Source organism: Epinephelus fuscoguttatus, linkage group LG17, assembly GCF_011397635.1.
Source record: "Epinephelus fuscoguttatus linkage group LG17, E.fuscoguttatus.final_Chr_v1".
In the NCBI taxonomy this organism is placed as follows: Eukaryota; Metazoa; Chordata; class Actinopteri; order Perciformes; family Serranidae; genus Epinephelus; species Epinephelus fuscoguttatus.
The window spans coordinates 26,745,731-26,768,381 of NC_064768.1; the positions used below are offsets into that span (position 1 = coordinate 26,745,731).

The 22,651-nt window shown below is 41.0% G+C and overlaps 1 protein-coding gene across 2 annotated transcripts in view; it reads left to right on the forward strand.

Moving 5' to 3' along the window:
• gabbr2 (gamma-aminobutyric acid (GABA) B receptor, 2) overlaps positions 1-22,651 on the forward strand; it is a 228,969-nt gene that overhangs the window by 130,173 nt on the left and 76,145 nt on the right. For both annotated transcript variants that reach the window (XM_049603071.1, XM_049603070.1), the window contains exons 5-9: positions 1,524-1,589; positions 2,639-2,827; positions 3,268-3,510; positions 12,083-12,143; positions 21,922-22,002. In XM_049603071.1, coding sequence (XP_049459028.1) covers positions 1,524-1,589; positions 2,639-2,827; positions 3,268-3,510; positions 12,083-12,143; positions 21,922-22,002 — 640 coding nt within the window. The remainder of the gene's footprint in view (positions 1-1,523; positions 1,590-2,638; positions 2,828-3,267; positions 3,511-12,082; positions 12,144-21,921; positions 22,003-22,651) is intronic.

A 22,651-nucleotide genomic window follows, 5' to 3' on the forward strand; every position in this document is an offset into this window, starting at 1 on the left:
AATGTAAAGATAGGCAGCGTATTAGCATCATCTTCCATCAACTATCTAACCAATTAAAATCTATCTAATTCCTCCATATAATCTATCCAGTATATCCAGTCTATTAGGAGTACAAACTACAGTGTTTGGCTGTTGGGTAGCTCCTTGTGTGTCTGATCGCCTTGAGGAATTGGAATTGAGATGACAGTGATTGGTTGCCCCCTCTGATTTGTGGATGTATGACATATGTTAGAGATTGCCTGAGGGAAGAGGACTTCATGAACTGTATTCATAATGGTTTCTCATTATCCAGAGTAGGCAGGACACCATACAGTTGGTTCACTGAAATTACAGTTGGTGTGTTTAGCACTTCCTCTTTTAAAGCTGCCTTTGTTTTAATTTTTCAGGACAAACCCGATTAAGAGACATAATTGTCCGTGTTCTTTCTTATAATTGCATTTCAAACAGGCTTTGAATCAGACAGGTCGCTCAGAGGTTTCCATGAATGGTTGATCGTAATGTATAGCATTTTCAAATAATCAATATTTACTTTGCTTGGTGATAAGTGACTGTCTAGATTTAGTGTCTGTTTGGCCACACCATCAAGTTTGAATAAGGGCCTAATGGCAGACTTTTCAACGTGCATCACACATCACCTCCAGCCTTGCTGGCCATACTGTATGTAGGTTCATTAAACCTGTGTCAGTATTATTGGATTACCTTCGGGGGCAATTTTGTACTGAAACGTGTGTGTTAATCACCATCCACTTGTGTGTAGGCCTGTGCTTGTGTGTTGCACAGTATTTTATGTGTGTGAACGCTGAATGACAGACTGTTGGCCCCGCAGCCTGATCTTTTTTCCCACCGTGAAACATGCGGCACTTCCATCCGGGCAATCTGAATTATTTACAGAGTCAATCACCAGGCCGTGTGCTCTGAATCCCCATGTAAATTTGTGCTCTTCACTCTGGTTGGCAAGGAAGGCAGTTCTGCCCGCTGACACTAATCTCTCTGTTGTTATGGATCGACACTTTGCGACTTGATATTGCCTCAGCCTCTCAGCCACCGCTTTGCCACCATGATCCCACATACTTTGTAGCTACTGATGAGATAGACATAGTGATAAAAATACAGTGCACACAACATGACTTATTCTGTGTTCATTTGTCAAGTGTGATGTTGCAGAGTGGCATCTCAATCAAGGAAGCTGATCCAGGCGCAGATATACTTTTGACTGTGCAGTTACTCTGGAATTGCAGTTCAAGGGTAACGAGCAGACAACTTCCAATGATAGAAATACTTAACATGTATTGCGGCATTACTGTAAAGCTAAGTGGTCACAATCACAATAAAAAGCTTGCACTGAGTGTAATGAACACCGTTCTGTAGTATGGTGACAGGCAGTGATGGATTATAATTTTGATTATATAATCATACCCTTTCACATAATACACACCTCACACAGTAGAGGTACCATGGATTTGCATGTGTGTGTACCCATATTTGCCATTTAAGTGATGACGTCTCATTCTTTCTTCTTTCAGGACAACGATGTGAGAATCATCATTGGCCAGTTTGACGAGAACCTTGCCTCCAAAGTCTTCTGTTGTGTAAGTCCTCAGCCTACACTCAGTTGTAAATGAAAGTGTACAGATATGAGTTTTGCCAATCGAGGTCTCACCAATTGTACCAAGAAATCTTTTGTTTGGTATACAATTGGTTCAGTGTTCTGAGTGTCATAATTTGGCCTTAGATGGGCTCACAATAAGTTTTGCCCTTGGTGCTTTGTGCATAATTTTCTTTAGGCCAGCATTTCACAACCTGTGGGCCATTGCTCACCAGTTGGCAGCAGATGTACTCCCAATTGGTTATGGTAATTGGTTTTGGCAATTCACAGAGCTAGTTATTTTTATATCTAAATGTGCTTGAAAATCATCAAATAAAATTGCAAAATTTCAGTGACCAGTTACGTTTAAATGTCACCACATCACCAGGTAGAGACAAACAGGTTTTGCCACTGTGAGCCAGTCAGTGTTTCTTCAGTTGCAGTGACACAAATTGGATCGGTTTATGAAACGAAAAAGTGATGTGTGAGACAACCCTGCGCCGGTAAAAGCTCCAAAGCGTGTGGTGAGGAAATATGACCCTGAATACATTTAATTTGGATTCATAACGGCAGCCAGTGATGCTAAGCCGAAAGCACAGTGTGTTGAATGTGGTGAAATCCTGTCAAATGAGGTGCTAAAACCACTGACGCTTCATAGACACTTAAACACAAAGCAGCCAGGATGTGTTGGGAAGCCAAAAGAATATTTCCTGAGGAAAAGGGACAGGCTCCAGTCACAACAGAAAGTCATCACAACATCATCAGCTGACAGTGGCATAACATATTCACAGCCCAGTTTATTTTTTGTCATTTATTTATTATTTGGGGAGGTGGTCCCTAGAAATTTTTTATCAATCAGAAGTGGGCCTTAAGTTACAAAAGTTGAGCTAAGTTGCCCCTACCCAGACTCTCAGGCCAGGCTCTATTTGTTTAAACGCCAGCAGCAGTAATTAAGCAACAATAATCACAAAAAATAATCTCCATAAATCATACTGTATCTCCTGCTGTTACTGTACATTGCCTAACCCTTCATTTGTTTGTACTCTTCCCCAGGCGTATAACTTGAACATGTTTGGCAGTAAATACCAGTGGATTATCCCCGGCTGGTACCAGGGCAACTGGTGGGAGCAGGCCAACAGCACCAACTGCACCACCAAGAAGCTGCTCACAGCCATGGAGGGATACATCAGTGTGGACTTTGAGCCGCTCAGTGCTCGCCAGATCAAGGGCATCTCAGGCAGGGTGAGTGACACCCAGCGTTCTTCAGAAGAAAGTTTTTCTTCTTTTGTAAGATTTTGTCCTTACTGATGACACTGCTGTGGCTGCAAACTTAAGTTTACCTGCGACTGTGAATATTACCTGAGAAAACATGAGAGAACTTTCTCCATAAAGAGCCATTTTAGATGCATGTTTTTAAACCAGAGATCTCTACCAAAATCAATCATGGGATTTGTTTTCACACTGCATTACCCAGCACAGGAGCACTGATGCTAAAAGAGCATTTCCAGTAACATTGTAGCTCAAATAGTGTGGAAAATAATCCCTTCTCCCTGGACAAAGTTTCACCAGTGATAGTGAATTTGAATGATCCAACATGAATGTATCTTCTTAGGAAAAGCAACATATCCAAAAAGCTTGGAGATGCACTCGTTTTGATCTTGTCTCTTTTACCTCTCCATTAGACCCCTAAGGAGTACGAGAGGGAATACAGCCGAGAGCTTCAGCAGAAAGGTGTTGAGGCTAGCAAGTTTCACGGCTTTGCCTACGATGGGATCTGGGTCATTGCTAAAACGTTGACCCGAGTGATGGAGCTGCTGCGGGTAAAACAACGGCAGAACACCTACCACAACTTCACTGTGGATGACCGCGAAGTGGGAAAAATGGTGCTGGACGTCATGAATGAGACCAACTTCTTTGGTGTTACAGTAAGTTATTACCATTCATTTCAAATAATGTAAAAATACAGCACGGTCTGACATGTTAGAAATTATAATGTGTGTCAATTCAATTCAGTTATTAGCATGACCATATTGAAACTTAATATTGCCAGAGCACATCATACAAAATGGTACAAACAGGGAAAAAGAGCAGCTTTTAAAACGCAGACATAGTGTTGTAGTACTCGAGATCGGTCTTGGTCTCGAGACCATTTTTTGAGGGTCTTGGTCTTGTCTCGGAATCGAGGGCATTTTTACTTGGTCTTGTCTCGGTCTCGGACTGGGCGGACTCGGGTTTTTTGAACGAGACCGGTCGAGACCTCCACTGATGCTTTTTGTCCGTGCTTTACTGATAAGAGTGAAAAAGACCATCTCAAAAACAGCTAATAACTTCAAATCATTGGTAGCATAAAGATTTCCCCCAGCTGCAGCTGCTACCTGCCCGGTGTCAGTGTGAGTGACTGACACGCCCCCTGCAGACAGAGGATGGAGACGGCAGGAGGAGAGGCTGTGTGAACTCAAAGATTTGTTTCATTGTGCTCTGCAACAACAGAGCAGATATTGTTTTTGTTGTTGTATTTATTTAACCCTATGGACCTGAACAACGCATAGTGCATCCAAATTCACACCTGTTCTTCTCTACTGATTTTCTCTGCGACTGTCATAGCGAGAAGCCACGCATATCACGTGAAATAACGGAATTATAGCTTTCCGACAAGGCCAAGCACTTGTCAGTAGTCCAATGTTTTCACAGCGAAAAAAAAAGATAAAGTTACACTAAAATTATGTATAACAGAGCTTTCATACAGCTCTGACACTCCCCCCACTATATAACTGAAACTGAAAAACAAATATTATTTTTTCTATGATCTTAGATGTAAATATTGCATGTTTCTTTCAGATAAAACACATTTTTGACTTGTGAATGAGTCAGTGGAATTTCTTGCAATAATGAAAAAATACTGGCAATTATGTCTGCCTGGCACAAACCACATGTTTTGGACAACTGTGAAGTGACAGAATGTCCCACCATCATGGTTCTTATAATGCCAGATTCCAGAGAGTCTCCCCTCTTCATATATGGCAGAATATGTCAACTTCCAACTTGCTATGGTGAGATACATGTAAAAATGTAAGAATTTAGTCACACGGATTTGTTTTTTTTCATTGATAAAATTAATTAATTAATTAATTATATTAATTAATTATAAATTAATATAAAATACAGGCACATAGAAGGACATGAAATGATGGCAAATCTGGATAGCCCACATTGTCCTGAAAAAAAACAAGATATAGCATGTGTATGTAGCCTTTATAATGACTATGATATGAGCTTAAAAGTAAAGGCAGTAAAAACACCCCAAAAATGCCTAGGGCCCATAGGATTAAAAGCAAACTTAAATAAAAAAAAACTCACATTTTGATGTTTTTTATGATTTTCCTTTGATATATATGGTATTGGTCATGTCTCCGTCTCAACCTTCAAAAGTCTTGGTCTTGTCTCGGTCTCGACCTCTAAATGTCTTGGTCTTGTCTTGGTCTCGGTACTCTCTGGTCTCTGTAATGTCTTGGTCTCAGTTGGTGCGGTGTTGACTACAACACTACGCAGACAATGAAACAATATGTTAACATTACTATTGCAAAAACAACAACCATCGCAACAGTATTATGTAATGCATGCTGAACTTACTGATTAGCAGTATGTCTTTCTCTTGTACGCTTAGACACCAGAGCACCCGTCGATTACACTTACGGCTCATTTATGCTTAAGATTAAATACATATACGCACACAGAGGGAGCCTGCTGTTCACACTCTGCATTCATTTCATCCATATTTGTGCATGTTTTATGAATGCTTATGGACAAAGACAACACAGAGTAGTACCACTGGAGATTGTGGGGGCAGTGTTATGTAGATTAAGCAAGATACGACCATCTAGTTGACAAGTCTACGCCAATATAAACGATGCATGGAAGTGCAAGGGTGGTGACGGTTACAACGTCTGAAATGCATGGATCCATTTTCATGCTTAAAGGGAGTTTAAATGAGCCTTTGGTTGACATGTGTGAACGCAAGGATTCTCTCCAGACCCTCACATGCTGTACATTAACATGTACATGCAGGCAAAAGCTTTATTTCAATATTGATGAGACACCAACAGTGAGGGAGAGGGAGAAAGACACTCATACACACAGTAAATATGTAGATACAAACACGGTTTAAAGGAACAAAAACAAAACATATATAATATGTTACTGCTGACAAAGAACAATTTTTTTTCATCTTGTGTGTATGCATGTAAACTATATTGTGTATGTTCTATGTTTGTACAGTATGGAGTGGGCAAATGTCAGAACAGCACATAGAGGCATTAATTACTGCTCTGTAAGGCTGGCAGCCTGTTTGCAGAGAAGGTTATTTAGCCTTCTTTGTCTCTGTATGAAGCCTAAAGTGGTGTCATTTGGTGCTGCCGACTCACTCCAATGCATTCAAGATTGATCCTGGTGGCTATGCTAGCTACAAGCTGTGAGAGAGAGAGAGAGAGAGAGAGAGAGAGAGAGAGAGAGTGTGTGTGTGTGTGTGTGTGTGTGTGTGTGTGTGTGTGTGTGTGTGTGTGTGTGTGTGTGCGCGTGCATGCGATCACTCTCACTTCCTATTGAGCTGTTAGAGGATATCTCCTGTTCCCTCGTAAAGGCCACTCCATTATTAGAGGATACTGTGCTGCTCCCAGCCCAGACAGCCAGTAGGCATGCAGGGCCTTACAGTAAAGCAGAGCATTACTCATGTTATATCATACTCATAACTGTGTTTACAAATAAATGGCAAGTGGAAAATGCAAGTGAGGAGAGGAAGGAGAAAGATTGGCTGTACTGGAAAATTACAGAGGGTAGGGTTCAATAAACGTTCAGCATTTTCTCATAAACATTGACTGAACGTGGAAGGGTGAGAGACTGAAGTCAAGGTGGGACACAAAGGAGAAATGGATAGAGATACTGAAATAGAAATATAGATTCTAATACAGTGTTTATATCAAGAGAACAAAAGAGAAAGAAAGACAGAGGAAACGAGCCGTGGAGAAAATCAGTACAGGCTACTGACTTGTGGTGAGGTCCTCTGGGGCTAGTGTCCCTGGGGAACGTATATGTGTGTTGCAGCACTCTACCAAATCCTCCTGGTCGTCATTCCTCCCTCACCCCTCTACTCTCCCCTCTCTCAGCACAGACCCACTCAGGGCTGCTGATCAGGAGCAGGCTGACACTGAGTCTTTCCTCAGAGGCTCAGGGAAGCAAAGCAGTGCAGGAATATTGATGGCCATGTAGCATTTCATTCACACTTTACTCCGGGCGCTCAAACAGATAATGAAGTCCTGTTAGGTTGTGTGAAAAGGCCTGCAATCTTATTTTCTCCTTTCATATCAGTATTGACTGGTATTGATCCTTTACATGCAGCCATCACCTGGCATAAATGTAGTGTGCCTCACAATATACTGAAATCTAAAGTAAAAGTGCTCATTATGAGAAAGAGCCCTCTTGAAAGTGTTATCTTAAAAACAGTAGAGTAAATGTTAAAACTTTTATAAAATGAGGTGGGCTGAGATGGGCTGGAGCCTATCTCAGCTAACATTGGGTGAGAGGCAGGGTACACCCCTGGACAGGTCACCAGACTATCACAGGGCTGACACATAGAGACAGACAACCATTCACACTCACATTCACACCTACGGCCAGTTTAGAGTCACCAATTAACCTGCATGTCTTTGGACTGTGGGAGGAAGCCAGAGTACCCAGAGAAATGGGGAGACCCGGGGAGAACATGCAAACTCTGCACAGAAGGGCTCCCCCACCCCGGGGATCAAACCCTCCCCACGTTGGTGAAGATTTTCAGTCATCCATGTCAAGGTAATCATACGTGCTATATCGTAGGCAACTGGACTTTTCTTGGATGAGAGGCGGAACGTCTTCAAGAAATGCAAGCAAGTCCAGTTGCCTATGATATAGCACTTATGAACCCCCCCACCCTTCAGTTTGAACCAGGAACCCTCTTGCTGTGAGGCAACAATGCTAACCACTGTACCAACGTGCCACCCTAAACATGCCATAGTTGGTCTTAATACCAAACTCAAAGAAACTTTAGCTTTTGTGTTAGCATTACATTAAACTGTGGTTGGTTCTGACATTGGCTGTCGTGACACCATTATAATATGACATGTCTGTTGCTTTTTAGGGTATTTAAAAGCATTTGATGGTATATTAACATTTAATGATGTCTTAATGAAAAGTCCAAAATTATTCCACTGTAGTTAAGGTCAAGGAAAATATTCATGATAGCTAATGTCAAAACGAACCACATTTAACAGTTTAAAGCTGTAGTTGGTAATTAAAAAAACAAAAACTACTGAAACCGTCACCATATCCACACAGCAGTGAAACAACCAATCAGAGCCGAGGAGTCAATAACACATCTGTCAATCATGTCCATCACTGCTCGTGAACTAAGGTCAAACTGTCAAACTAGGCAGCGCTGATCAAATATGGATCAAGATTCTGTTACTGCATTGCCTATTTCTCGCTTCCTGTGTTTTCAGAATATTTAAGTGTTTTGTAAAATGAGAAACTTGGTCCAGATGGTGGGCGGTGCTTGGTGAATCCCTCAACTATTTCCAACATGGCAACCAGGTCATGAACTTTCTCATTGTACAGCTAAACAGTACACTAAAATATGTTTCTGAAACATTTGAGGAGAGAAATAGGCAATGCAGCAACAGAATCTTGATTCATATTTGATCAGAGCTGCCTCGTTTGACACTTTGACCACAGTTAATGAACTGATTGACATGATAGACAGCTGCGTTAGAGATTCCTTGGCTCTGATTGGTTGTTTTCAGTGTCCTAAAGTAGATTCTAGCAAATGTTATTAGAGGCAGTAGCAGGAAGAACCTTATTTTTTTCAGAGACTGTCTCATACCGTTAAATACTTTGTAAATGTAGTGACAGTTTCAGCAAATATGACAAATGTATTGTTATAAAAGTGACCAACTATGCACTAATATAATGTAGACACAAAACCTGAATACTTTATTATGCCTACTATGGCATGTTTGTGACAGATTAATGTCAAAGATATCTTGAACATTGTAAACTTTGCATTAAATATGACATAACTGACCAAATGACACTAAATGACAACGGTCATAAATAATTATAAAGACTCCTCCATGTTCATGACAGGTGTCTCGTAATGGTTTTGACAGTGTCAGTCTGATGCACACCCAGATAAAGTGTTGCCAAAAAAATAAACAACATTGTTTAATAAGCTTAACTCTCTTTATGGTGAAATTTTTATTTATAAGAACCACAATCCTCACTGGAATTAAAACAGTCTGAGCAAGAATGTTGTTCATGTGGTAAACAATTATGCTGTTTAAAGACCGCGGCATTGCATAATAATTAAATGCGTGTTTGTACCCAAAGATTTGCAAATTATCGACGTTTAAAGCTTTAAAGGGATTACATGAAATGAGATCAAAAGTGTTCCATGTATGCAGCACACTCTTAGCACATAGAAACTTCCACCCACACATGACAAAGAAAAACACAGGAAGGCAATCTCCCTTCCACACAGCATACATCTTTCATGCTATTTTCGTATTCAGATCTGAAAAGCAGCGATTACACAACTCGCTTGATTTGCGTGTGAATCGCAATAACTTCCACTGGGTTTCCGATAAAGTTAATCCATGTGCAAGCACCAGTGAAATAGCAAATTCTGGCTGGTTACCCTTGGTGTAAATGTCATGTGTGCATGTGTGCTTGATCATATGGGATCACACCCTGACTTGAGCCTCGTGTCTTTCCCGATGTCACGATTTTACGCCGTCTGTTTGCGGTGTAAACACACAGGTCTCGTGGGACCAAACCGTGTCCATTCGGCTCTGATCTCAGTGCTGCTGCTGAATCCGTGGCAGCTGGAGCAGGAGGAGAGTGATCACGGAGGGCTCCACAGTATTGATCTGACTGCTGTCAGGGCCATAGAGAAGAAGACTGACATTAGCTGGGAGAGACTTTCAGGGCATAGAGAGTGCAGCGAGAACCACAGGATGATGTAAACTGGAATTCACCAGGGAGGGCCGCATGTGGAGAGAGACAGCGCGTTGTGACTGGAGATGACAAGTGTGTGGGCAAAGGTTTGTTTTGCTGTTTTTTTAGCTGTGGTCGGTGGTCATCGTGTTGGTATCAGTATCTTTCTAGGTATTGGTGAGTAACACAACCTGAGGCTTGACAGTCAGATAGACACACTGATGTGAAACAGAGGGGGCAGGGTTGTGCGCGTCTTCTTTTCTCTCTTAATGTGTGTGTATGTATGTGCATCACAGCTACATTCACATCAGATGTGTTCCCACCTCAAACTCTGAAAACCCCGGAGGATGTCACACCTGCAGCCCACAGACTGACATCTCATTTGACCCCAGCACACCTGTCACTGGCAGTATTCTCACCTCCACTGACAAAGTGATACCCGACCACCTCCACCGTCTCACCTCAGAAAGACACATTCGCACACTCACACGCCTAGACACAGTGATTGCTCCATCAGCCACCATTGTGGCTCAGCTCTGAACGTCCTTTGAATACTAGACAAGGGACACCTGTCTGGGTCAATACACTCTAGTGAGGTTGCCTAAGCTGCAGAGGAGCATAATACCTTGTAGAAAGAAGCTGTACAGTAGCTTCTTTGAATAATGGTCAATGGAGGTTAATTTAATCTTTGTAGCACACACATTTATTTCCAATTGAGGATATCAGAGCCGGCGCCTCTGCATATGTTTGATACACTTTGCATATTCTCCAAACCATGTATACACTTGAGAGAACAAATTGGGGGACTGTTAAAATAACTACGCGCCATTTCAGCAAGGTTCGTGATAGCTCCACTTTTGCTGATGTGAAGGGCAATTATGGTGACGATGCTAATGCACAGAGAGAGCATGACGGTGCAGCTACTCTAGAAACCTGGATACATACACTCACAGTCATTACGGGTTCAAGTCAAGTTCCCCTATTTTCAACCCACGTTGTCTGACCCTGTTTACACACCACAGTTAACTGAATGTAATACCTAATGAGCTGAACCGAGGTGCACTGCGCTGTCCTACTTACACATCAGGCATAATTTCATAGCATATTGTAGGAAAGAGCAGCATGTGATGAAAGGAACTTGTTAGCGTCAACAAGTCAGATTGACACCGCGGTGAGAAACGGTCAGCAGACGATCTGTTGTACATCACCAGGGTAAAGGCAACACCGGAGACCCTGCGTCTCAGGAGTGGCTCGCACAAATGCATCATCAGGGACACATGCATGTACACGAGCGTAATGTGACAACATATTAAGTGCATACACGGTGACATGCTTGCTCGCGCACACTCAGTCAAACATCAAAGATGCCACACAAAGACTGGGATTCAAACAGGGGGGCGGGATCCTGCTCTGCTACTTCAAAGCTTGCCATCTTTTTGAGGCAAAATTGGCTCTCCAGCTTCCTTTCCCATATTCCCCCCTCAGCTGTCTTTTAATCAGCCAATGCAAATGCTTTCTCTCTCTCTCTGTCCCTCTTTCTTTCTCTCTATCTTTCTATCTATCTATCTCTTGCTATCTATCTCTTTATCTCGCTCTCTGCTCTCACCTGTTTTGTTAGCCAGCCAGTAATATGTAAACCCAGTTAAATGTGTAATTAAGGAGCTCTGTAAGCAGATGGCGGGCTGAATTAATTGAACAGTCTTGGTAGATGAAGAGGGAGAGAGAGAGATAAAGAGACAGAGGGAAGGAGAAAATAGAACAAGAGAGAGAGAGAGACGAAGAGAATACATGGGAGAGATAAGGCGACAGAAGCCAAATTGATTTGAATATGTCTTACGATATTGCCACAAAGTTGAATTGCTTTTGTCTACCTTGTCTGTGTTTGCCAGACGCTGCCTGCCTCGAAATTGCCTTGTCGTGCTCCTGTGGAGTTTAAATCAAAGACGTTCAATTGTTATTTTTTTAAGGGAGTTGTTTGACCGATAAACACACACTTTTTGGAGTGAACTGAAGATTGAGAAATAAAAATTTAGAGTAAAATCTTAGCTACACTCACTGGCCACTTTTTCTGCTGTCTTTGAAATGCTATCTAAGCCCAGATTTGCACAGTAAACCAGGCAGCCTTGCTGACTTGATGTTGTTGCAAAGATATTAGCAAATGAATTGGCCCAAAGATAATTTTGTTTACCTCCATAAACAGATCAATTTTGGCCACTTCTAATCAAATGAGATGCAGTGTGTGCAGGAGCCAAGACTCTGCCCTTTGCCTGCGAACGTTCCAGTATCAGGGAAGCACTGTGCATAAATTTAGTTGAGCTAAGCTTCTTTTTTCCTCCACTGAAATTCACTTTACTGCTCATACTGCATCTTCTTTAGCAGAATATAATGATTTTATAACTGTGAATATGTGTACTGTATGTGTTTTTAATGTGTTGTTTTATGTTAGAAATACATGTTTTTGTTTTTCCTTCTCCTCAGGGCCAAGTCATGTTTCGGAACGGAGAGAGGATGGGCACAATAAAATTCAACCAGTTTCAAGGTATGTGTGACACTACTACTCCTCTGCTCCTCAGATTGAGCTGTCTTGATTTTCTCCTCAGGTTTAGTCATTTGAAGGCTTCTGTGTAAATTGTTCACAAACCTTTACCTTTGCCCAATTTATTTTGAACAGAAAACATTGTTTCACAGTAACAAAGCCTTTGTTTTGCCATTTTCATGTCTGTCACACCCACCTCCAGCCGTCCACACTTGCTCCTGACGTGACTCTGCTGAGAATTTTCCTGTAATTTGTTTGAATTCCAACTGCTACGCGTCTGTGTTCAATAAAACCTGCAATTGTTTCAGAAATGTTGCAGGATTACCACAGTTTTTGGAAAGCCACTTACAGTTTTTCTCAAGCCAGAAGGCTGCCACGGTTGATATACCAGTACCGATAATGGAACCTGACCAATAGGGCTTAGGAAGAGCTCGCAGCAGAGTCACACAGTGTACATGGGGAAGGGAGGCTGAAGGATTTAACAGTTTTGAAGTCTCAGGCTTTGTACTCACATTTATCTCATTAGTTGTTTTCCTAGAGAGGATAGTCATTATTTGCATGACTGCAAGGGTTGTTTGTCAGAATAACATAAAATGTTTTAGACTGTCGTTTTTGTGAGGAAAGTCCCCACAAGCCTTTCTGTATGGAGCTGCATGTCCTGCCTGTATGTGTGGGTGCAGTTAGGGGAATCCAAAACTTGAAAGAGCAAAGCCCATGGTGCTTTACTGTGCTTGATCTCCTCTGTGGTGGCGGGCTATATGTCTGGACTGTCAAGGTTTGCACATATAAACATGTTTCAGTATTCTCTGTCCTCATAGCATCATCCTGAGGTTGTTTTTGAGCCGGCAGGGCCCGCTGAGTGGGAGAATAACCCAGAGATTGCATCTTGATGTAGGGGATTCCCAGCTCCCAGGCTCCCCAGACTGTATGTAGCACACTGCATGGGGCTGTTCAGTCCTCTCTGCCTAACCATCTTATCTTCCCCACTGCAGAGGGGCTCGATCCCTCTGGCTGCATACATCACGCTCTGTGTGTGAGTGTGTGTGTGTGAGATAGAGGGCAGTATGTGAGTGTTCATGCACATACTGGTGTGTGGCTGACCGTGTATGTGTGCAAATGTTACAGCCCAGGCTCTGTGGGTTTGACAAAAAAGAAGACGGCGTATAATTTATAGTATTTTATGCTTAACTAAGACAAAATTATTACAGTAAACGAGTCTGTAGTATGAAAGTAAGACTTTGTAGTGTTGCATGGACATTGTGTAGTGAAAACAAGAACATTTACAATGCCATAAATTTACCGTCAGGGTAGTGGGTGGTGAGTGAAATAGATGCAGTGTCCCACTTCCATGATAAAATAGCAATTGCACACAGCATGCACTTTATACTATTTATAGCATAAAGCTTTTTTCGAAGTTAATAGACAAGTGATCAGTGTTCTCGTCCGTCCTGCACTAACAGGAAATAATAACCAACATGTGCAGACGGGCATTAACCAACCTGCTAATGGAACAACAGAATCAATACACCTAGAGAGAGAGCAGCTCTTAATACTTAATACTTCTGTTTTTTTAAGTCATCCCCTCAAGCGCCACAATCCACTGTTTCTTTCTTTTCTTTTGCAGCTGTAAGTAGCTCCTCTCTTTCTTTCTTTCTTTCTTCTTCCAATCAACCCCTCCTAGCTCGTCAAATTGGTCCCTACACGTCTATGACGTCAAACTATGCGCTCTATGTACCCCTCCAGCGCCAGTTTTGGATGCTCAGGGACAGTTAAAGCTTGTTACATACATCATCTCTTTTCAAAATAAACTTATATTTTTACAGGAAATTAACAGTTTCTGCTCATTAAATGCATACAGTTTTTTTTTTTTTTCAAAATAAACTTAAAAATGAAGGCAAAAAGTCCGCAGGTTAGGTTTACGCAACAAAAGTACGTGGTTAGGTCTAGAAAAAATGGTTTAGTGTAAAATAAGTGCATTAGTTTTTAATTTAATGTCACATGCTATACCTTACAAGCGTATTATGCTACACATACTAGCACATCACAAGCCATAGGGTCCAGATTTCTCCTCATTCATTAGTTCAAGGTCCACACACACAGTTTAATACTTTCGGCATTATACTTGCGTTTGGCTGTGCAGTCAAGCTAGTTAGTTGCCTTTGTCACTTAGCTGTTAGTCACTCACTTTATGGCATGAAACGGCACCTTAAAATAAAAACTCTGTGGCGGAAATTCACTATACTTAACAATAAAGTGTGGGGTTTTTTTACACACCACTGTACTAGCACACTCCAAGCTCATTAAACGCATTAAAATAACTTGATTGACTTTTCCCACGGGACATAAACAGCAGTCTACCCTGCTGCCTGCCTTAAGCCGACCTTCTCGCTCTTTATTCTGCGGCAGTTGCTTGGAGCGTCAAAACATATTTCCTCCTGGTGTGTCTCACACCGCTGCTAAAAGGTGTCTCGTGATACTGATACTGGTGCATTTAGGGCCACTAACCAAATTGCAGTATTAGACGAGTTGGGAGTGAGACCAGGTTGGTGCAGAGCATTGTGGGACAATAATGTACATCAAGAGCAGGCTCAAAAAGAGAATTTTTTTATCTTTTTTTTTTTAAATTGTGAACACACTAAAGACTGGAAACCTGCCTAGAAGTATCATGTGGTGAGACACAGGTACAGACAGACAGGTTGTGGAGCCATCTGAAATACATGGAGTCCAACTGACATACATGGGGCTGCATGACATAAGGTCTGAAGACCCTCCTGTCTCTACCTGTGGGAGGTCAGCTGCAAGAATAAAACCAAACAGCAGGAGGAGCACTAACAGGGACAGAGTGCTGTCATATCAAATAGAAAAGAGTGCTTGTGTGTGTGTGTGTGTGTGTGTGTGTGTGTGTGTGTGTGTGTGTGTGTGTGTGTGGTTAACTTGTTTGAACGGGCGTTGATGGGGCAGCCGTCTAAATTAGGGTTTTAAAGCTTTGGATAAGCAAGGTAACTAAATGCTATCATGGCTGAAACGACGAGTGTTAAGGCTTGATTTTCATAGATTTTGAGAAAAGAGTGCATGAATGCCTCAGCCTGAGTCATAGCCACACACCTCTATTAATTTGTGACATATGCTTGTGTCCTTCTCTGTGTTTCTCTTCCTCTTCTCCCTGAACTGGCCGTCCACTGTGTGTCCAGCGCATACTTTACTCAACCAAATCCTCCCCTGTGTTACAGCTTCCTCTCACTATCTTGTTCCACCTTTATTATATCTCCTCCATCCCTCCTTAACCTTCACTCCATCACTTCTTCCTCACTTGTCAGGGACCGTGAATTTGTCACCTTTTTGACACACCAAGAGCCCGAGCTGAGTGGAGAGGAGAGGAGGGACAGCCCCAGCTTGAATATTTCAAAAGGCAGTGATCCTCAACATGACCCTATCATCTGTCCTCAGCCTCTGATCCTCCATTTCACCCTGTCAGGCGTTCTTAGTCAGGGGCCTCGGTGGCTCTTATTCCCACTGTCTCTCATGGGGATAAGAGATAGCTCGCTACCAAAGGTCTTGATCGCTGTCGCAGTCCCTTCGAGTACAGATTTTAAATCAACACACTTCCAGGCATGGTAGAGGCGTTTGTCATTCTGTACGGAGAGCAGAGGTTCAATAATATATTTATCAGGAGGGTAAGGTTGTGATATGTGCGGGTAGAAGGTTAAGATGTTTGGGATCTTTAGAGATAAATGATAGGATTTACTGTCTACAACACCCCTCCAGTAAGAATTAATTTCCTGCTTTTCTATCATCTTCTGCACGAATTTGAACTAGCAACACCCTCACTGCTGTCAGTTTACCTCCAGGCAATAGTCTTCTCACAGTCCTTTCAACTTAAATAGCTCACAAGAATATCATTGAACTGTACCACCAATGCTTTCAAATGAGGCAGCAGTTTTTTTTTTCCATGTTAGAATTTCACAGATCTGACATAAAACAAAATAAAATGAACTTGATCAAAGACAAACTAATGTGTGCTGCGTGGAAAAGAACTAAATTAATTTAATCTCAATTACAAATACTTCTGCATAGTCGGGTCAGAATGTGTTGATATAAGATTTCTGGGATTCAGCATTTTATAAGAGTTACACTGCGAATGAGGTCCGGCCAATCACCACTTTGATATTTGAGTTTTTAAACCAGTGTGAGTCTCTGCTCCAAAGGACAAGGGACAAGTCATTTACAAAGAGGAGTAATATTCACAGGTTTACAGTGAAGTAACTAACCAGTGGTTGAAATAACCACATTCACTACAGTACTGTACTTAAAAGATGGCTCCATTATTTCTTTGTTTTCTTTATATCATATGGTTGCTTCAGAGAGGTGTTTTTATGTATTCAGATCCAAAAAAAATCTAATTGTGGCTGAAGCATGTGTTTTATAAAACATTTTCCCACATGACCTGACAAGGGTTTCTGCAGGATGATGTTGCTGCACAGTATATAAAATCCTAGTCTGCCTAATGTGCACCTTCTTCTTGATAACACCTATGTTATCAATCTTAAACTCCATGTTTGGAGAAGCAGATGGGGGAGTATCTTCTGGGGTGTCTTCTCAGCAGCAAATAAAGCAAAAATAGCTTCTTTTAAAATATTAAACATATGATTGTAGTGTAAACAAATGAATATGTCAGAAATTTCCTTGTCTTTACAAATGTATTTAAACTAAGAACAAAGGAAACACTTCACACATCTATTGAACAAGACAGGTGCGTTGGAGAGAGAAGACCAAAAGTTGCAAAAGGACTCCCGCACACTGTGTAACTTGCAATGCAGTATATAATTTATTTACAACGTTTCAGTACTAGACCTTCTGTTATATTTGTTGTAGAAATATTTAGAAAAAAATATTTATTTGTAATTGATTCACTTTATGTATTCCCCTTTAGACATGTGGGGTTTACTTTAGACTGATGTCACGCAGAGAGCTTTGTTTTTTGCTGTCTCTGTTTGTTGTGTGTTTCAATAACCCAATGATGATTTTGTCCCTCTGTGTTCCACGTGGGAATGGGATTGGTTGTGAAGAAACGACCGCTCCCTATTTAAGATGGCTTCTCATGAACGAAAAACCGTTGAAACTGCCTGATGAAGGTCTAGTAACGAAACGTCCAAATAAATTATATATTGCAAGTTAGACAAAATGTATTAAAACTAACATCATAATTTGGGCTTTTGTTTTATCCATAACAGGAATTACGGTCTAGCTGAAATCGGCATGTGAAGGAATATTGTAAAAGGGCTCAACAACATTAAGCATGTTCATAAAGGCTGTGTTTTCCTCTGCAGTGAAACTGGTCTCATATTTGCAGCAACAAATATACCAATCCCGACTGTGATTTCTTCTGCCCTGTTTGGATCAATTGGGACAGGCTGCCTAAATGCTTCGGGCATGATGTTACCATGTCGAGTGTGCTCCTTGTTTTTGTCTAGTTCCAACAACTGACACACTGGGGTGAAGGCGTCGGTGTAACCTACTGTCACATACCGTTGTTTTTTATGTACCACTCTCTTGCCATCGCCATCATAATTCACAAACCAAAGTGGCTCCAAATGCTGGACCTGTAGGTTACTGGTGGATTTTCTATTTCTGTTCTGGTAATGGCATTACTAACCACAATTTGCTAGCTTAGCGTAGCTGCCTCCTAGAGTGTCTCACAGGAGTGGAATGCTTTGGTTTGAGGGTGGAAGCATGATGCCTGTTACATCATGTGGGCACAGAGAACATTATATTTCACACAATTTAAGCTGTATATTTCATTTTCCAAATGTATGGGATAATTTATCGTATAGTCCGTTTTTTAATGCGTGCTTAACCAAAGCCTTGTACCAAACGGTTCAATACAAATACATGTATTGTTACACCCCTAGTTTTAAGCTGTGGTATTTTACTTGAGTACTTATATTCTGCTACTGTATACTAGTCCACTCCGTTCCAGAGGCATGTATTGTATTTTATAGCCTACTCCAGTACATGTATTTGACAACTACAGTTACGTAGTTAATGTGCAGTTGTCTTGACATGCCGTAAGTGATCTTCACAACAATTAAAATACTTCACCATGCCCAACTACATTACAATCCTTCCATTAGTACAGTAAATGTTTAACAATAATATATAGTAATATAACACTGACAATATAGAGGTGATAGTTACTTCTTCGCAGTCTGACAGTGTGTCCTGTATTCAATGTTTTTTTCTCCTTGTGTCCTGTTCAAGCTACAATTGGTAACTTTTCTGAAAATAACTTTTTGCTGTGTTTACTGAAGCTGTCACTACATTCTGATAGAAGAACATGAAATCCTGTCCCTTCTCCTCCTCCTCCAGCTTCCCATGACATTTGCCAGACAACCAAAAACAACCAATCAGAGCCGAGGAGTCTCTAATGCAGCTGTCAATCACTGCTCATGAGCTGCAGCCAAATTGTCAAACTAGGCAGCGCTGATCAAACATGAATCAAGATTCTGTTACTGCACTGCCTGTTTCTCCCCTCACATGTTTTCATAAACATATTGTAGTGTGGTGTTGGCGCACATGTTTATAAGTTAAGAAATTCACCACTGATTTTACAGATGTTTTAAGTTATTTAAAATGAGTAATCAAACAAAAAAGGTGTGATATGTCTTTGCACAGGCTGAGCGATAGGTTGAGTTTTACCATCCCACTGAAGCCATCAATATTCCCTGTGGGGATAGAGTGCTGGGATAGTGTTTTAGCATCTCAAAGGAAGAGAGATATACAATCCCCTCTGCTGTTTAGATTCTAACAAAGGACGTGGTCAAGGGAAACATGGTTATTGATCCTCGTTCAGCACAGAGAAGTTTGAGAAATACAAATCCTGTTTGTGTATGCACATAAAATTTACTGTTCTGAAATTGTCACATATAGCCTTTCTAACATTTTCAACATGGGCTGATGCTTTGATGCCAGAATTGGAGATCAAATGAGGTGATTCACAGAGAGTAGAGGAGACGGTAACGCAGTGCCCTGTGATGCAGCAATAGCTGATGTTATCTGTCATTTTCCTAGTCAAGGACAATGCTGCTGAGGAGTTCAATGGGCCTATAACAGTGATAACAAGCAAAAGCAGCGACAGATTTGTGCATGCACACCAGAAGAAATTGCAGGTTGTTTGTAGTGCTTACAGAGAAAGAATCAGAATAATCTGTCCCCTCTTCTCATCCCCTTCCTCTCTCCTCCCCGGTGTACACTCTAAGTGAGTAATCTTTATGAGTGAGGGAGAGCGAAGGCCCAGGCTTGTCTGACAAGGTCATGCTTCCTTCAGTATTACACCTGAGGGACTCATCGTTGTTTCTAAAAGAGAAAACACTAAATCCTGAAATAGCTGTATTTGAGCAGAACTCCACAGAGGCAGTGGTGTTTGCAGGCTGGGATGTACAGCAGCACACAATCCCTCAACTATATCCAGGAAATATTAACGTTAATGAGTATTGCAATATAAATACAGAGGTCACATTGCATTTATGTACTGTTTTCTTCCACATCAGTTGAATATTCTTCTCATAATGTACATCCAAAGTCTGCTCTTGCTACATTTGAGGGTTTTTCATGTCTTCATCTATTACCTTGTTTCTACAATATCTGCTCTTTATTGCCCTTTAGTTTTCCTTGAGGTTAAATAAGCTGATAAAGACTGTGAAAAACAGGAAACCATTTCCTGTTAATATTAAGCTTTATCTGAAAGTTACAAATTGAGAATATGATGTCAGGGACATATTTTGTTATATTACTACTGAATATTGTAAGATCTTCCTCTGATGTAAAGCTCTCTGTGAGGTTGTATCACTGTGCCAGACTGTACAGCTCACAGCAAAGCCAGGCCATTCTTCTCTCTGTTCAATAGGTGTTTTGAATTAGACTTGCTTGTTCAGTCACAGTAGTCTCTGTTACATTTTCTCCCAGTGAGAATCACTGGTGCTACATTTCATAAACCCCTCAAGCCACTTTCTACACTTATATCACTGATCCATTATTTCTGTACTATATTACATAATTAAGTAAACCACCAGAAATATTTTGCTGGAGAATCAAGCTGAAAGACTCCAAAACTGGTGTAACCATAAAGCAAATTGTTGGGCTGTTGGCTGTAATGCCAACCTTAATGTCATTTTTAGCCTTGCGAGCAACATGGCTCAAGGGATGGCAAAGTTGGTCTATCAGTCTGTCGGTCCATTGTTTTGATCCAGACCAAAATATCTCAATATCTGGATAATAATAATAATAATAATAATAATAATAATAATAATAAACTTAATTTACATAGCACCTTTCATACAAGAAATGCAGCACAAGGTGCTTTACAATAAGGGCAGTATAAGCACTGAGTGCCTCACGTGAAAGTAAGCATTAAGGACATTAAACAGACAAGGCAATAGGACATTTACTGTAAAACAGTTTACCAAACTGTCAAGTTAGAAGCAAAACATTCAGCAACCCTGAGTGGTCTCGCTCTGGGAAGAGGTCTTAAAGCAGAGTGACCTGGCAAACATTGTGATGGGGAAACATTGTGATGGGGAAATAGATGCCATTGGCAGTGCAAATTGTGGTAGAACGCCAAGTATTAAGATGAAGATAAGCCCAAGTTCTGGAAACGGCAACACACCCACACACACGGAATGTTAGATATGATGTTTGTATGAGAAGGGGTATAAGAATGTTGGGTGAACTGCTCTGCAAGGTTGTCTCATTGTTGGTGTATGTGAAGTTTGTATTTGTGTCTTCAATAAAGTCCCTGCAAAGGCTTCAAGATTGATCCCTTGTCATTAACTGATTCATAAAATCATGGAGTTGTAAAACTATAAATCATAAAATCAAGTAAGATTTGAAAAGAGTTGCAGCAGTGTGAAGCATAAATAGAAAGTAAAAGCGTAAACAAAAAGGAGTTTCAGACCTGTATCAGGAAAGTTGGAGCTAGATAAAGGCTAAAGTGAACAGATTCGTTTTTTACTTTTCTTTTAAAAAAAAAAAAAAAAAAAAAAATATCTAGCGAGGTGGCTTCCTTGATATCTATGGGTACTGCGTTCCATAGCTTTGGGGTGTGACAAAGTTTTACATAAATGTTTTTCAGATGTCATGTAAGGACTAGTGTCACAATATTGGAATTGTCTTACTACAGTATAATACCTTTAAAAATGTAGATATTCAATACCATTTTAAATGCCACAGGGAAAAAATTACATTTTTGTTCAAAAATACACATAACAAGGCTATAACATGAACTTTCTTGTCTTGGTTAGTAGCAGTGAACAACAAAATGACTAACAATAAGCGAGAGTGAGAAAGCGTAGCTGGTGCTGGTTCATTGATTCTGTTGAAAATGAGTATTGAAGCCATTTCAAGTATTCAGAATCAATATGTATCCATAAATAGATTTTTTGGCACTACTAAGGACTGTGGTGATCCCCAAACTTTCCTCTACAGCCGCCATGAGCTTCATATTTGCAGTTTTGAGTGAAATGTCCCAAAAACTATCAGATGGATTGCCATGATATTTGGTACAGACATCAATGTTCCTGTCATGTTATTTTCAGTCATGTTGTAATAACTGTGGTGACGCCTTAACTTTTCATTTAGACATGGCAAATTGGCAATTGCTTTTGAAGTGTAAAACCAGTCCAGAAAATAGACAAAATGTTGTTGGCATCCAGTAGCCAGTTTGGACAGTTTGAGGACATGCATTTATTTTAATGTGTACATATATGTGTGTCTTTCCTTTTAACAGAGGGCCAGGAGGTGAAGGTGGGAGAGTACAATGCAATTGCTGATGTGCTGGACCTCAACAACAACTCCATAATGTTCCAAGGTATGACGAAGGCCAGATACTCTATGTATGTATGTCCCTGCATTTGTGTGTGACCCCGTGAGCACTGAGACAGTGACGTAAAACTCATTGAAGAAGAAGAAAAAAGTGTGCTGGTGCATCCGATGCGTGTTTATATATATGTTAAAGGCCCATCACTTACCACCTTAGCACTCACTTCTGTTGTTCACTTGTCCACTTGAACCTAAACTCTCTCCAGCACACATACATACTCAGACACGACCACCACCACTCAGTGTAGGGACTGGGTACTCTCCTTTACCACTCAAAACTGTCCTCCATTGGCTAAATTATTTACCAGTCCATTTTTCACCCCTCCCGCATTTACTTGTGTTGACATACTTTATAATTTGTTCTATCCCCCCGGCTATCCTCCCCTTCACCACCCTCCCTCTCTTTCCCCCATCTTCTCTGCCTTGCCCCACATAAAGAAACTTTAGGACAGTACCATCTAAGATGCTTGTTTCCACATCCCTGACCACAGTAAGTGGAGATGTGTAAGATGATTCCATTGCGATCGATTGGCACACTACTGGGAGAAAAATAGAGCAAAAGATAAGAAAGTGCAGTGTCTAACCACAATAACTTGACTGTGGTGCATTGAGATACATGCACTCAACCAGGAGAAACT